Source organism: Plecotus auritus, assembly GCF_963455305.1.
Source record: "Plecotus auritus genome assembly, chromosome: 9".
Classification (NCBI taxonomy): domain Eukaryota; kingdom Metazoa; phylum Chordata; class Mammalia; order Chiroptera; family Vespertilionidae; genus Plecotus; species Plecotus auritus.
In genome coordinates this window covers 9,380,587-9,395,156 of record NC_137783.1, presented here as the reverse complement: position 1 = coordinate 9,395,156, position 14,570 = coordinate 9,380,587, and the positions used below count along the sequence as shown (strand labels likewise).

The 14,570-nt window shown below is 31.9% G+C and overlaps 1 protein-coding gene across 4 annotated transcripts in view; it reads left to right on the top strand.

The window, feature by feature from the left end:
- Nucleotides 1-14,570, top strand: part of ATRNL1 (attractin like 1) — a 485,649-nt gene that overhangs the window by 164,970 nt on the left and 306,109 nt on the right. For 2 of the 4 annotated variants that reach the window (XM_080641695.1, XM_080641692.1), the window contains exons 23-25: nucleotides 1,549-1,627; nucleotides 3,335-3,358; nucleotides 3,852-4,009. In XM_080641695.1, coding sequence (XP_080497821.1) covers nucleotides 1,549-1,627; nucleotides 3,335-3,358; nucleotides 3,852-4,009 — 261 coding nt within the window. The remainder of the gene's footprint in view (nucleotides 1-1,548; nucleotides 1,628-3,334; nucleotides 3,359-3,851; nucleotides 4,010-14,570) is intronic. The other 2 variants (XM_080641694.1, XM_080641693.1) reach the window with 1 other exon arrangement.

The following is a 14,570-nucleotide window of genomic DNA, read 5'->3' as shown; positions in this document are numbered from 1 at the left end:
GCTATTTCTACAGCATTCATGAACACTCCCCTGGAAAATCTGTATGGCAGTCATTCAACCTCATTACATTTACTTTTGCATGCTCTTTGGAGATGACTATACTTTTTGAGTCTATATTTTCATCCTGGAAACTATGAAGAGAATGTCCTCTAATGGAAGATTAATAATAGTTCTTCGTAGAGGCCCAGCTATCCCTCTATCTTACGGCACTCATTAAGAGTAAATGTTATTTTGAGGTAAAAAATAAGATTGGATCTTAGTGTATCTTTTAAATGGGATGCCTGTCACACATCATCCAGCAGCCTTTGCCTTTTATTGCTCCTCCTTTCTACTCTTATCCATCAAGAAAGGGCTGCGAATTCCAGCCAGTTTCCCCTTACAGCTGTTACATCACGTATGGGAAGCTTAAATTGCTTACACACTTGTTTTTCTAGGAGTCGCTCAGAAAATTGGAGATGCGTTTTCTATTGGTTTACCTGTTTTATCCAATTTAGAAAAAAGTAGTCATATTAAGGAAGTTATTTATATATTTTCTAGTATCCAGGTCTCATGTAACATTGCAGCTTTTTAAAAAAAAATGTATTTTTTTTATTGATTTCAGAGAGGAAGGGAGAGGGAGAGATAAAAATATCAGTGATAAGAGAGAATCATTGATCATTAGCCTTCTGCACGCCCCACACTGGGGATTGAGCTGGCAGTCGGGGCAAGTGCCCAGGACCCTTCAGTCCGCAGGCCGATGTTCTATCAACTGAGCCAAACCCGCTAAGGCAGCAGTACAGCTTTTTGTATAGGTCTTTGCGTATTTAAAACACAGCACAACACACAGTATCTGAAGCTAAACTTATGCAGTACCACTATCGTCCTCTGCATTTATGCCGGACTAAATAGTTACAATCGTATGTACTTTCTGTGCCTCATCTCTTGGAGTAAGATAAATAACATTTAAAGAAATCTTTTAGGCATTTGTTTCCTCGAAATTAAATGGAAAGGGTCTATACTCCACTAGTGAATGACAGGAAGAAAACAGGTTGATTGACAAATTCTTCAGTGTTCTTCTGTACAGATGTTTAAAATGATGTGATCCCCTCTTTTTTGCTCAATTTGGTTCATCATTTTTACCTGAAAGTTTTCATTTACGTAGTTTAAGTATTTTGAACTAAAGTGTGTATAATAACAGAATATACACCTATCAAGAAGCCTTTCAACAAAATAATATTATATTGCTGTAGAAGTTTTGGGGTAATCTAATCCTGTATCATTTAAATATTAACTTCAGAGAAGCAAAGAAAATTAAAGTACAAATATTGAATGACAGCAGCCTCTGGCTTACATACAGAAGGCCTGATTTAGTGGAGAAGATAAATGGGAACCTTAAATCTCCCTTTGACTCTATCACCTAAAGAGTTGTAATTGGTATCAACACTAACTCAGTTGAATATTGTCATAATTATAGACTTTGAAAAATATAGCATGGACTTAATTAAACATTGAACATATCTAGCTACTGTAATTTGATTTTTTTAACCTTAATATTTTCTTTTTTGGTAGTCTAACAAAAACTTGGATATTTCGATTAATGCCTCAAACAACTTTAATCTCAACATTACTTGGTCAGTTGGTTCAACAGGTAAGAGAATTTTGTTGCCATGTATCTTTCACATCTGTTTCTGTGTGGAAGGTGTTCTAACATGACCTTTTACTATTAATTTAAATAATTAAAATTTAAATAATATCATATGCCCAGTCACTGTGCTGTTTCAAGTAAAAATAATGAGTAGCATTAATAATAAATCTTAATTATTTGCTAACACTCTCCCTTATTCAATTTAAATTAAATAGGGAACAAATATTGTACATGACTTAATTTTTTTAAATGGCACTGTCATGAATTGCTATGATTTTAATTAAGGCATATTACTTTTTTTTAATAACTAAAGAGACAGATTTCAATTATTTGATTCACTATTGAAACTATAAATTTAATTATTAACCTTATGTTGATATAAAACAATGAAATTCTTCTGTGAATGCTGATGAATTAACAACTTATCTATTACTTTCAAATTTAGAAAACTATCCCCCAATCCTTGTCAGCCTTGGTGCTGAGCGAGGGTTAAAAACAAAACCTACACTTAATATGTCTTCCATCACAAGCTTTATAAATTAAATTGCTGACTTTTAAAAAATATAACTAAGTACAAATCTAGATGTTGGATTATGAAAAGGTATGCTACATTTTTAATATATATCATAGGAAATTCTGTTGCATTTTACTTTCTATATCAAAGATATACTGTTGCATAAAAGTACTGGAAACTTTTTAAAAAAAAATACTGCATATTTGATTTCTGAAAATTAAGTCATTATGCTATTTTAATATGTAAGGTCATGGAAACATAGAATTCAAGAGTGATTAGATCTTTGACATTCCAGAATCTGTAATACGCGTGTAACAAACGAGAAATTCAGGCAAACATACAGACATTTTGTTACATTAGTGCAAACATATAGTAAAATCTTGACACCATGAGTTTCATTAATTAATAATTTACAACTTGTACTGTTAATTTGAACTTTGCTTCTGTATAGTAAACTAGCTCAAAATATATTTAATTTGGTCAATAAAATATATAGAATTCTGTGGTCACTATAGAATACTGATTTTATTGTGCAATAAATTACTTGTCACTTTCAGATTCCCAGAACCAAATGTCAGAAATTTTTATTTATTAGGTTGGAAAATGGAGCTCAAGAAAATCTACATTTTTAAAAAAGATTTTTTAATTAATTATTATTATTTTTTTTAGAGAGTGGAAGGGAAAGGGAGAGAGAGAAACATCAATGTGAGAGCAAAATATCAATTGGCTGTCTCCCCAGTGATCCAGCCCCAAATCTGGGCATGTGCCCTGACCTGGAACTGGCACCCTTTCCGTGCATGGGAGATGCCCAGCTGAGCCACACCTGCCAGGGTGTGAAAATTCTACATTTCTAAAAGCATCCAAGACAATTTGGAATACTGAGGAGTAAGAAATATTCAGGTGTTCAGCATACTAATTGTAATTATTTTTACTTTTAGTTAAGTCGAGGGCTTGATAAGATCGTTGGAAATGCTTTATTTTATCCGTGGCCTGTGTGGCTCAGTTAGTCAGAATGTCAACCTGTGCACTGAAGGGTCATGAGTCTGATTCCTGGTCAGGCTCATACCCAGCTTGTGGGTTCCATCCCTGACAGGGTGCTTATGGGAGGCAACCAATCGATGTTTCTCGTGTATCTCTCTCACATCGCTGTTTCTTTCTCTCTCCCTCTCCCTCTGCCCTCCTCTCTGTCTCTCTAGTATCAATGAAAAACATATCCTCAGGTGAGGATTTAAAAAAATGCTTTATTTCATTTGATTAATTTTAGTAAATATTTATTGAATATCAAATATTTGTTTAACTGATTGAGCATTTAGCTCATATTTTAAATTATAGCCTTCTTCCAGTTTACTCAAATTAGTGATGTTTCCGTTTGTGGTAAAACAAATAAATTGATTTTCCCTCATTTTTTAATTTAATTGAGACTTGTGAAATATGGCCTGATTTATTTTGAAATCGACTTGAGACAAGTGCCTAGTGCATAGCACCTAGTCAGTGGTGTAATTTTTAAAAATAACTATACTAAATCTGTTTTATTATATTTATGGCAAATACTATTTTTTTCTTGTTACTCTAAATTGTAAGCATGAGTTTATTTTGATAAATATGTTCTTATAAGTACAGTTATAAAAAGAAGTTACAACATATATTTTTGTTTATAAAGATCTGTTTCCTAATATGAATTATTTAAATTTGTTATTGTTATTTACATTTTAGCTGGAACAATATCTGGGGAGGAGACCCCTATAGTTTCCAAGACTAATATAAAGGAATACAGAGATAGTTTTTCCTATGAAAAATTTAACTTCAGAAGCAATCCTAACATTACATTCTATGTGTACGTCAGCAACTTTTCCTGGCCTATTAAAATACAGGTAAGTGTTAAAATAGTATTCAGTCTAGTGACTATTGATTATTTTCATTAAAAAAAGAATGTGGTTTCTTTCCAAGTGATGATATAGATGGATTTCTATGTTTTGAACAATATAAGAAAAAGGCTATACAAATGTTTGTGATTAATATCTCTATAAAAAGTCCATAAAATAATAATCAAAGAATGTACTAATTTTTAATGAAATTGTATTCTAAAAAAGCATCAGACTTGAAATAATGAGATTTTTCAGGTTTTCTGATTAATTGTATAATTTGAGGTTTAAATATTCTTTTCTTACAATCCCACTTGAAATTATTTGCTGTGTTTAGTAACCTCATTTTTGCTTTATTATACACAGAACATAATTTAAATCTTCACTAAAAATTAAGCATTAGCAGAACTTAACAGTTCTTTCAGACCCACTGCCTCTGATTGTTGATACCTTTATCTCTGCTATTTATGTGTCGTATGGTTCACTTTTATTTTGTTCAGCAATAGGCTGCCAACAGCTTTAGATTTGTTGCTAGGAAATATTTAGGATGCTTTGTCTTGAAATGTTCATGGTTTGAGTTCTTAATTTATGCTTTTATGAGAGTACAGTAAGTCTATACTTTGTAATGTTGGGATTTGTTCATTTATTCATTCTTTTATGACTGTTTGATTTGATTGAATTGAAATTAGTTTATTGAATAGCTCAGATTTGCCAAGTCCTGCACTAGGTCTGTTTCAAAATCTTTTAAAAATTTACAGATTTTTCCTTCTTCTTTTATATTAATAAATGACAACTTATGATCTGTGACTACAAATGTTTTATTTATATTAATTTGTGTTTTGTGAGAGGACTGAGTAATTTTTAAAAATCATGTTTCCTGGAAAAATCTTTCTCCTTATATTATGATTGAAGGCAACAAAAGGCCTCATCTATAGGGCTTATTAAATAGTAAATAAAACAGATGTAATTGTTAATGTTTTTAATTGTTTCATGCCCTTTATTTCTTGGTTATCTAATTGTATTTTATTTTTAAGAACATTATATAGTTACTTTAGAATGCTTATGAATATTTAATGATTAGAAATTAACTTTCTAAATTGGAGTTTCTTTTGAGAACATACTAACAATATGTTCTGGATACCAAACTAAAATTTGTGTAATAAAGTTGAAATATTCCACTCTTTCAGAAATATAGAGTGTGGAAAATAACTATGATGGTCAAGAAAGGTAGAGCTCTATTTCTACTTCTTTATTAAAATGATTATGTTAGTCATGAGGAGTATGTTTACTAAGGTATATGAGTGTGTGTTTGTTTATAGAACTATAATGCACTTTCAATTATTAATCATAAAATACTACAATTATTTCAGTTGAGATTTATTTATAATATAATCGAATTACATTGATTGATTTTGAACGTTTAGCCAACCTTGCTATTCAGGTGTAAGTTCTACTTCATCATTTTGTATTATTTCTTTTATGTATTATTGGATTTGATTTGTTATATTTTTGTTAAGAACTTTTATACCCAGGTTATTGAGGAATATTAGTCTGTATTTTTCTATTGTAATCTCGTTTGAGTTGGTGTTATGGTACTGCTGGCCTTACCAAATGAATTAGGCAGTAGTCCTTCTAATTTTCTGAAAGAATTATTGTAGAATCGATATTATTTTTCTATAAATTTTCTTAAATTATTTTAGTGGTTATTTTATGGTTTATCATAGACATCTTAAATTTCTCATTGTCTCCAAGTAATATTATGTCACTCATTTCTTAAACATTAACCTTAAAACAGTATACTTTCATTTTCTTCCTTCTGGTCTTTGTGCCATTATTAAGTAAATTTTACTGCTTCATATATTATAAATATAAAATCTATACTACACTAACTATTTTTGATATAGTCAATTTTACTTAAAGATATGACACATAAGAAATCATCTTCTATTTTACCTACATAGTTACTCTGTTAGTAAATCTAGATTTCTATCAAGTATCATTTTTCTACTCCCTAATGGACATCTTTTAACAAGTTAGGGCAGATCTGCTGGCAATGACTTATATCAGCCTATATTTCTGAAAATGTCTTTATTCTACTTTCATGGGGATTAAATAATTCTAAATTGTAGCTTTTTCATGTAATGGGTCTTTTTCCTCTTTCTGCATTAAAAACTTTTGTTTTCTTCATTATTGGTTTTGGCCAATATGATTATGATATGTGTAGGTTTGTTTTTCTTCATGTTTTTTCTTTGGTGTGGGTTTTATTGAACTTCATAAATTCATAAAATTATAATTTCAACCATATTTGGAAAACTTGCGGCTATTATGTCTCAAAATTTTATCCCATTCCTCTTTCTTCTTTAGAAATTCCAACTGTACGTATATTAGACTGCTTGAAATTGTTCCTTGGCTTACTAATGCTCTATTCTTATTTTTTAATTCATGATTTTTTCTGGGTTTCATTTTTCATACTTCTTATATATCTTCAAGTTCATTAAGCTTTTCTTTTATAGTGTTTAATCTGATATTAGTCCCATGCAGTGTATTTTTCAACTCAAAACATTATATTTTTTATTTCTAGAATTTTGACTAGTTTTTTTAAAAATATCTTCCACGTTTCTACTTAATATGCTCCATCTCTTTTCTGCCTTCTTAAACATACAGATTACAGTTACCATACTATTAACGTCCTTGCCTATGAATTCTGTCATTTGTGTAGTTTTGCGTTTCTTTCTATTTTATTTTGCTTCTCCTTATGGCTCATATTTTGATTAGATCCCGACGTTCTGAATTTAACCATTTTGGGTGCTAGATATTCACCAATATTGATGTTTTAGGTTGGTTATGGGATGGAGTTAATTTATTTGCCAAAATTTTGAACTTTTCAAGGCTTATTTCTATGCTTTGTTATTAGGAACAAAGCAGCATTTAGTATAGGGGTGATCACCTCACTCCTAGGCACTGCCTTCTTGGTGCTCTACTCTATGACACTTGAATTACAAGGTTTTGCACTCAGACTAGTGGGATCATAAACTGCTCCCAACTTCATGTGCATTTTGAGAATATTTCTCTCTGCTCCTTTCATATTATTATTTCCCCAGCCTCGGACAGTTCCTTCACCAGTAAGTAGTCTTCACCTGAAGGCTCAAGAGACCCTTAGCAAAGCTCTGGAGCACTCTGGGGAGTTCTCTCTTCTCCAGTAGACCATCCCTAAACTTTAGCTGCCCCAGCCCACCACATTCTCAGCTTCATCTCTTCAAATTGGGAAGTTCCTGAAATGCACCTGGGCTTACTGTCCTTTTGATGCAGCCTCAAAATCACAATGATCGCCCTGCTGGTGTGGTTCAGAGGTTGAGCATTGACCTATGAACCAGGAGGTTATGGTTCTATTCCTGGTCAGGGCACATGCCTGGGTTGCAGGCTCGATCCCCAGCGGGGGGCATGCAGGAGGCAGTCAATCGATGATTCTCATCATTGATGTTTCTGTCTCTCTCTCCCTTCCTCTCTGGAATCAATAAAAAATACATTAAAAAACAAACACCACAATGATCTGTGGTATTTAAAGGCTCACCTCATTTGTTTCCACTCAGGAATGATTGTCCTGCACTGCTTGATTTCCAGTGTCTGAAAACAAGTGTTTCAGATATTTTGTCTTATTTACTAATTGTTTAAATATGAAGATAAATCCATTCACCGTTATTCCATTTTGTGAGGAGATAGAATTCTTACATAATGTTGAGTCCAAATAGTAAATGGAACAAGTATGGTAGCCACAAGCTAGTACACCAATTAAAGGGACAGTTACTGTAAATGTGGTTTTATGTTTACTTCCAAATTGTTTTATTTAGTAGCTTAGATTTATGCTTCCAGGTATTTTTCAGATAAATGGTAGTTAGGTTGCAGACATATTTCTATATATTTTAAATTTCATAATGACATTCTATTACAGATTCCAATGAGCTGCAACTTATGTGAAATCTTAAAATCCATAGATGAAACTGTTCATAAATATTTAGGAACTATACTATGTGGAAGCAGTTATCTTAAAAAGTGGCTGAAATAAAAAAGTAAAAAAAATCCCTATTGAAAAATTTCCATCACACCATTGAGATACCACAAATACTCTGTTCAAGAATAAATACCACTGTTCCTCCCCCCGGAGTTTTCAGTGAGTTTCCAACAAGTGAGAACATTGTTTGTGATAAAAATTAACATTTAAATTTTATGACCATTTTTACTTAATTTATTTTAATGTTTGCTGCACAGGGAGAGACCGTTATGTATATAGCCTTTCAACTTGTAATTTTATTCTTTTTAAAATATGCTGTAGCATAAAACGTGTGAATATTTAAATATTTAGTTATTTGTTGTTTATGTAAAAAATCTTTGTATCATATCCTTTTTGTAAGCAAAACATTACACACAGATTTTACTTCAGTTAATATCAGTAGTATTTTCATACTGAAATTTTTCCATCACTATTCTTTTGAGCACCTTTGTTGTAGTGTTTCTCTGTATACTTGAGACTGAAGAGATCAATTTAAAAAATATCACATGAATAAGGAGAAGTTTTTGCTGATATATGAGAAAGTAGAAATGTATTTCATTTGTCTTGATCCAATTTCAGTCTAATGTGACTGTTGAGATGAAACATTCTAGCATAATAATAGGTCTTTGTAAATTTCTACAAATAATGAGCAAAATGAAAAATTATAGTAATGGTATCTTCTGTATTTCATCAGTCAAATGCTAATCTAAACTAGTGCTTCTTGCAGGAATGTCAGAAATTGAACATTTATATAAATTTTTGGCTACACTTTCAAGCATACGTAAAGCTTCAATCATACACAGGTCATTTTCCTAGAGGATAAAACAGTATACAAAGTAGCCTTCGTCCTCACATCGCTCGCGAAATGTACTGTCAGCAGTTTTTCCTTTGTAGATAAAGAAATCCAACTTTAAATGAGCTTTAAAGTAAAACAAAGGACATTCCAAACTCAGAGAGAAAATGTCTTTTGCGACTTCAAGATCTCAGCATCCCCTCATATTACCTAAAATGTCATCCCTTTACAGTCCCTATACCGAGTTCGACAAATAATTACTGAATTGTTAGTGTAATTGTTCTTTCTCTGTCTCTAGTGTCTGTTTCACATGTTGACCCCATTCTACTTTAGTCAGTTTCATTGCATCCTAATTTAGTGTTTCTTCTATAGAGTCTTTATACAGAGTTTCAGGGATATACTTGGGTTTTGTTTCCTTCATAAACTGTTGTCTGAGCCATTCCCTTTGGGGGATATGCGTGTGAATGGTATTTAAGAATTGGAGATGCCAGGTGATATATCCAGCCCTGTGACTGCTACTGAGGTGATAGTGAAGTAGGAAAGCTTCTTGGAGAAAGTTCTATGGAAGCAAGATTTTGAAGGATGAACAGGAGTTCAGCAAAGGGACATGATGCCTGAGCGGGAATTGTAGACAAGAGGATGGGTTTTCAAAGTTACGAAGACTTTTCATCAGAGATTAATGTTTCTGAAGTATCATCTAATATTTGCCTTATATTTTCTGATTAGTGTAATTACTGTAGTAGTTAAGTAATTGATAAAATTGATTAGCAATATCAAATACTACTACTCAAACTTACGCCAACCTAGTTTTCATGATAAAAAAGGCCTGGGGTGGGGCAGGAACCAGGCGAAGGGGTTGAATGGGGGAAAGGAGGGGACGTCCGTAATACTCTCAACAATAAAGATTACAAAATAATTGAAGCTTAAAAGAAAAGAAAAAAGTATGCTTTAACATATATATGATAAAATACTCACACTTAAAACAATTTGGTGTAATTTTTTGGGGAAATTACACAGGGATATCTTTACCAACACATTTTGTATTGTAACTCTTACTTTTCAAACAGTATGATAAGATAAAACTTCCTCTTACTTCAATACCTACTTATCTAGTAGCTAACCACCCTATTTTGTGCTCAAATGGCTCATCATATACGTTCAAATTGCCAACACACTTGTGATGAAAATTTGCAGACATCAGCAGCATTACGATTCTGTTCTTTTTCTACTTTGTTCTGTATTAGCTTAAGCCATTATTAGCATGGGGATATCACCTGTCTAATGCAGAAATCAAAATTGCAAATTGAAGAATGATTCCTAGCATTATTCTGATTTAAAAAAAATCACACCTCAATTTTGATCAGCTTGCAGATTGACCTAATAGTGAGTTACCAAATCCCAGTTACTCAGAAACAGTAATTTAGATTCAAACTAATTTAATTTAATTTAAATAGTGATGTATAAGTATTAATGCACAACACAGCTGTAAAATGCAAAGTATTTAAGCTCTATGCAGTCTTTCTGTTTTTCAAGTTATTAGCATTGCAGTTCAAATATAAGATTGGTTATGATAGGTAACAAATGTTCTAGGGATTAAGCGAAGGGAAGGTATATCAAGTTTACACTATAATGTCAGAGATGAGTAATAAAAACAGAGACCATATTGCTGTCAAAGCTGAAAATATTTACAGAATATTTACAGGTCCTTAACAGAAAGGTTTGTTGACTCATTGTTTTAAATATTGCTACTAATGTCATTTATTATAAGTAATAACATTGTGAGAATTAGATAAGATGGCTTATGTGTAAAATATGGGTTTCTAAGAATATGACTTGTAACGCATCTATTCAGTCTTTCCATTGGTACTAAAGTTATCCCAGTAGCAAGTTTTTAAGTCATGAATTTCCTTTTTAAATCCAATTGAACTCTTTAACAACAATTAATGAATTCTTGTTCAGTATTCATATAACCGCATAGATATTTGACATCATTATAAATTTTGATTGTATAAACTTCTAATGATTTTTATATAACATAGAGCAAACACTTTTATTTCTATATAATGTTCATTATCATTTTTAATACTAAAATAATTTTAACCAGGTTCTGCAACTCCATTGCATATTGTTGGAAATTTGGAGTTTTTAAAAAATAATGTAGCAATAAATATTGCATGCTTTCACTTTTGTGTCATATTTATAAAACCAGATGAGATACCACTACTTGTCTACTGCAGTGGCTAATAATAAAAAGAATGAAAATGCCACATACTGGTGAGGATTTGGAGTAACTGGAATTCACATACATCATTAGTGACAATGTAAAATGGTACAGTGACTTTGAAAACAATATTGCTTATTTTATAAAATTTATCCCACATTTACCATATGACCGGCAGCTCCACTCCTAGTTTGTTTTTTTTTTTTACACAAGATAAATGAAAACAGACTGCAGAAAAAGTCTTAATCACAAACATTTATAACTCTATTACTCTTGAAACCCCCAAACTGGAAACAATTCATAAATATATCAATTGGAGCATGAATAAGCAAATTATGCTCTATACATACTTCGTAAAACTACTCAATAAAAATAAATGAAATATTTATACAAAGTAGTGACATGGACAAATCTTTAAAATACTATGTTGAATGGCCCAGCCTGTGTGGCTCAGCGGTTGAGTGTAGACCTATGAACCAGGAGGTCAAGGTTTGATTCCAGGTCAGGGCACATGCCTGGGTTGTGGGCTCAATCCCCAGTAGGGGGCGTGCAGGAGGCAGCCAGTCCATGATTCTCTCTCATCATTGATGTTTCTGTCTCTCTCTCCTTCTCCCTTCCTCTTTGAAATCAATAAAAATATATTTAAACAAAATAAAATACTATGCCAAGTGAAAGAAATCAAACATTAAATATTACATACCCTATGATTCCTTTATATGAAATTGTATAAAAAATAAAGACTATCGTGATGGAAAGTAGATAGAAGTTTTAGGGTCTATGGAGGGGCGCCATTGCAGAGGCAAAGGACATCTTCCATATGGTTGTAATTAAGTTGCTTTGTAAAATTCAATAAACTATGCATTAAAATGGAATTTAATTGTGTTTATATTATACCTCAATGAAGATATTATTAGCCTGTAATTGTGAGTGTATTTCAAATGTTATGATCTTTCCAAATATGAAATATTTGAGTATTTATGTCACCACATCTAAGAAATGGCAACATTTCAAGAGAGAAAATCTCTTATTTAAATTGCATTCATCTCAGATTTCCCAAATGATGTATTTGCTTGAAATCCAAAATTAAAATGGTATCCATGAAAATTATACTACAAATTAAGCAATCCTCTCAACTTTAAAAATATTTAATAATTTAAAGAATAAACAGAACAAAGCTGTACCTTCACATAATGTCATAATCTCTAAAGAGCCAATTTTAAATATGGATGCATGATTTATTTTATTTGAGTCATTTCCTAGGAGGTTAACTGCAAGAATGTAGTAAACAATATAAATCAATAGAGACATTAAAATTCTTAAAGCAAAACCCATTGAAACCAAAATAAAATTAAAGTATGTATAAATTATTCATAGTGAATCAAAATAAAATAATAAATAGTCATAATTTTAAGTTTTGTGTATATGTGAATATAGGTAGAAAATGGATTGGAGACTGATCAGCATGTATATATTCCCTTAAACTCATCATTTGTAAACCTGACTTTCATGTTATCATAATTTCTCCCATTTTTCCAAACATCCTCTTAAACCAAAACTGTAACGCTTTATACTTACAACCTGTATTGCAAATCATATGATTCCAAAAAATGGTTTTACAAGCATAAATTGAGTATAGATTTCTATCTAAGCCATTACTCTTATTGTTATATATTCTTGATTTATGTATTAAAACTTGAGGCTCTTCAGGAAACCTCATAAATATGCTAATACTATAATGAAGAACAGGTAGCATTACATGCAAATCTTTATGCTGTCATTTTAATGGATCTTTTTTTAGCATTTACATATTTTTTTAAAATATATTTTTATTGATTTCAAAGAGGAAGGGAGAGGGAGAGAGAGAAACATCAATGATGAGAGAGAATCATTGATCGGCTGCCTCCCACACGCCCCCTATTGGGGATCGAGCCCACAACCCAGGCATGTCCTTGATTGGAGTCGATCTGGGTCTCTTCAGTCCGTAGGCCGACGCTCTATCCACTGAGCCAAACCAGCTAGGGCTATAAATGTTGTTTGAAAAATGTTCTGAAAAACAATATCCTTTAGCTTCAACCAAAATGATTTTGAAAAAATAATATATTTTAACTTCAAGTAATATACAAGTAGATATAAAGCTTTATGTATTTTAACTGACATAATCTTGATATAAAAGTAATTCTTATTTTCTTATACAGCTTGACCTTTAGTTAAAATGAAACTGTTTTAAGACTTTCTATTTAGAACTTTGAGATACATATCTCCAGAAGTTACTGCAATTTATTTACTAAACATTTATAAGTAAAAATTCTAGGTTCTTTGCTAGTAGCTAGGAAGGTATAGCTGAACATTGTAATGCCTGACTTCAAGTATCTTGAAGTCAGATGGAGAGAAAAGGAAGGTAAGCTAATTATCACAGTACACTGTGATACCCTGTACACAAGTCTTAGGAGAGTGTAGAACATAAGAATTAGAGTTTGTAATGCATTGATTTCCATTTTAGCTCTACTGCGTATTGTCCGCGTAACCTGTAAACCTTTATTTCTTCATCTATAAAAATGGATTTAATGACATTACCTATTTTATGTAATAATTCTGATGCCAAAATAAATTAGGAATATGAAAAGTACTTAGCCCAGGGCCTGGGCAATAGTCACTTAGTTGGGTTTTTGTTGTTTTTTGTTTTAGTAGTACTGTTGTAGAGTATGTGGTAGTACAATTGAGACCACCAAAGAGACAGGATCTAGGGTAGAACTGCCAGGCAGTGAATCACTGGAACAGTTCTTGCCCAGCAAGGAACAGAGGTTGATAAAGGATGGCAAATATTGGTAACTACTAATACTGTTATCTGATCAGACTGCTGTGTCAATGCCCTGGGTAGAGAAAGAAGCAGGGGCCATATTTTTGAAGTTGCAGTCCAAGCTAAAAGTGATGAAAAACACCGAGGAAATTTAAGCAGGGGAATGAAGGACTGTGAAGAGGGGAATCACAGAAAATTCTTGCCGTTTTAAAGAGAACTTTTTGTTAGCTGGGTGAGGAGGGACCAGGTGTTATACAATTGAAGTCAAGGAGACCAGTTAAGATTTTGCATTGAACCAGGAGGAAAGTTGTAAGTTCCCTTACTAAGGCATTTATTTGCTCTAAAAATAATTAAACCCACTAAATTTTTATAGACAATACTCAAGGATTTATAATCATTGTAAAATTTATACAGAATTGGCTAGTATGTTTATTCTTCATGTTTATGTCCAGAAATAGGTTTTATTCTATCTTTTAAATATTACCATTTTCTATTTAACTCCATTTTTGAAATATTACTTTATTAGGAATGATACATATTATGTCAATTAGCAGTATGTTATTATCTGTAGGAAGTTTATGCTTGTTGGAATAGATTATCATCGTTAAATAATGGGTAATTTAATCTCCAGTTTGCTTAAAATTCTTTAAAAAATCCTATGTAATAGAAGCCTAATATGCAAATTGACTGAACAGTGGAACAACTAGTGGA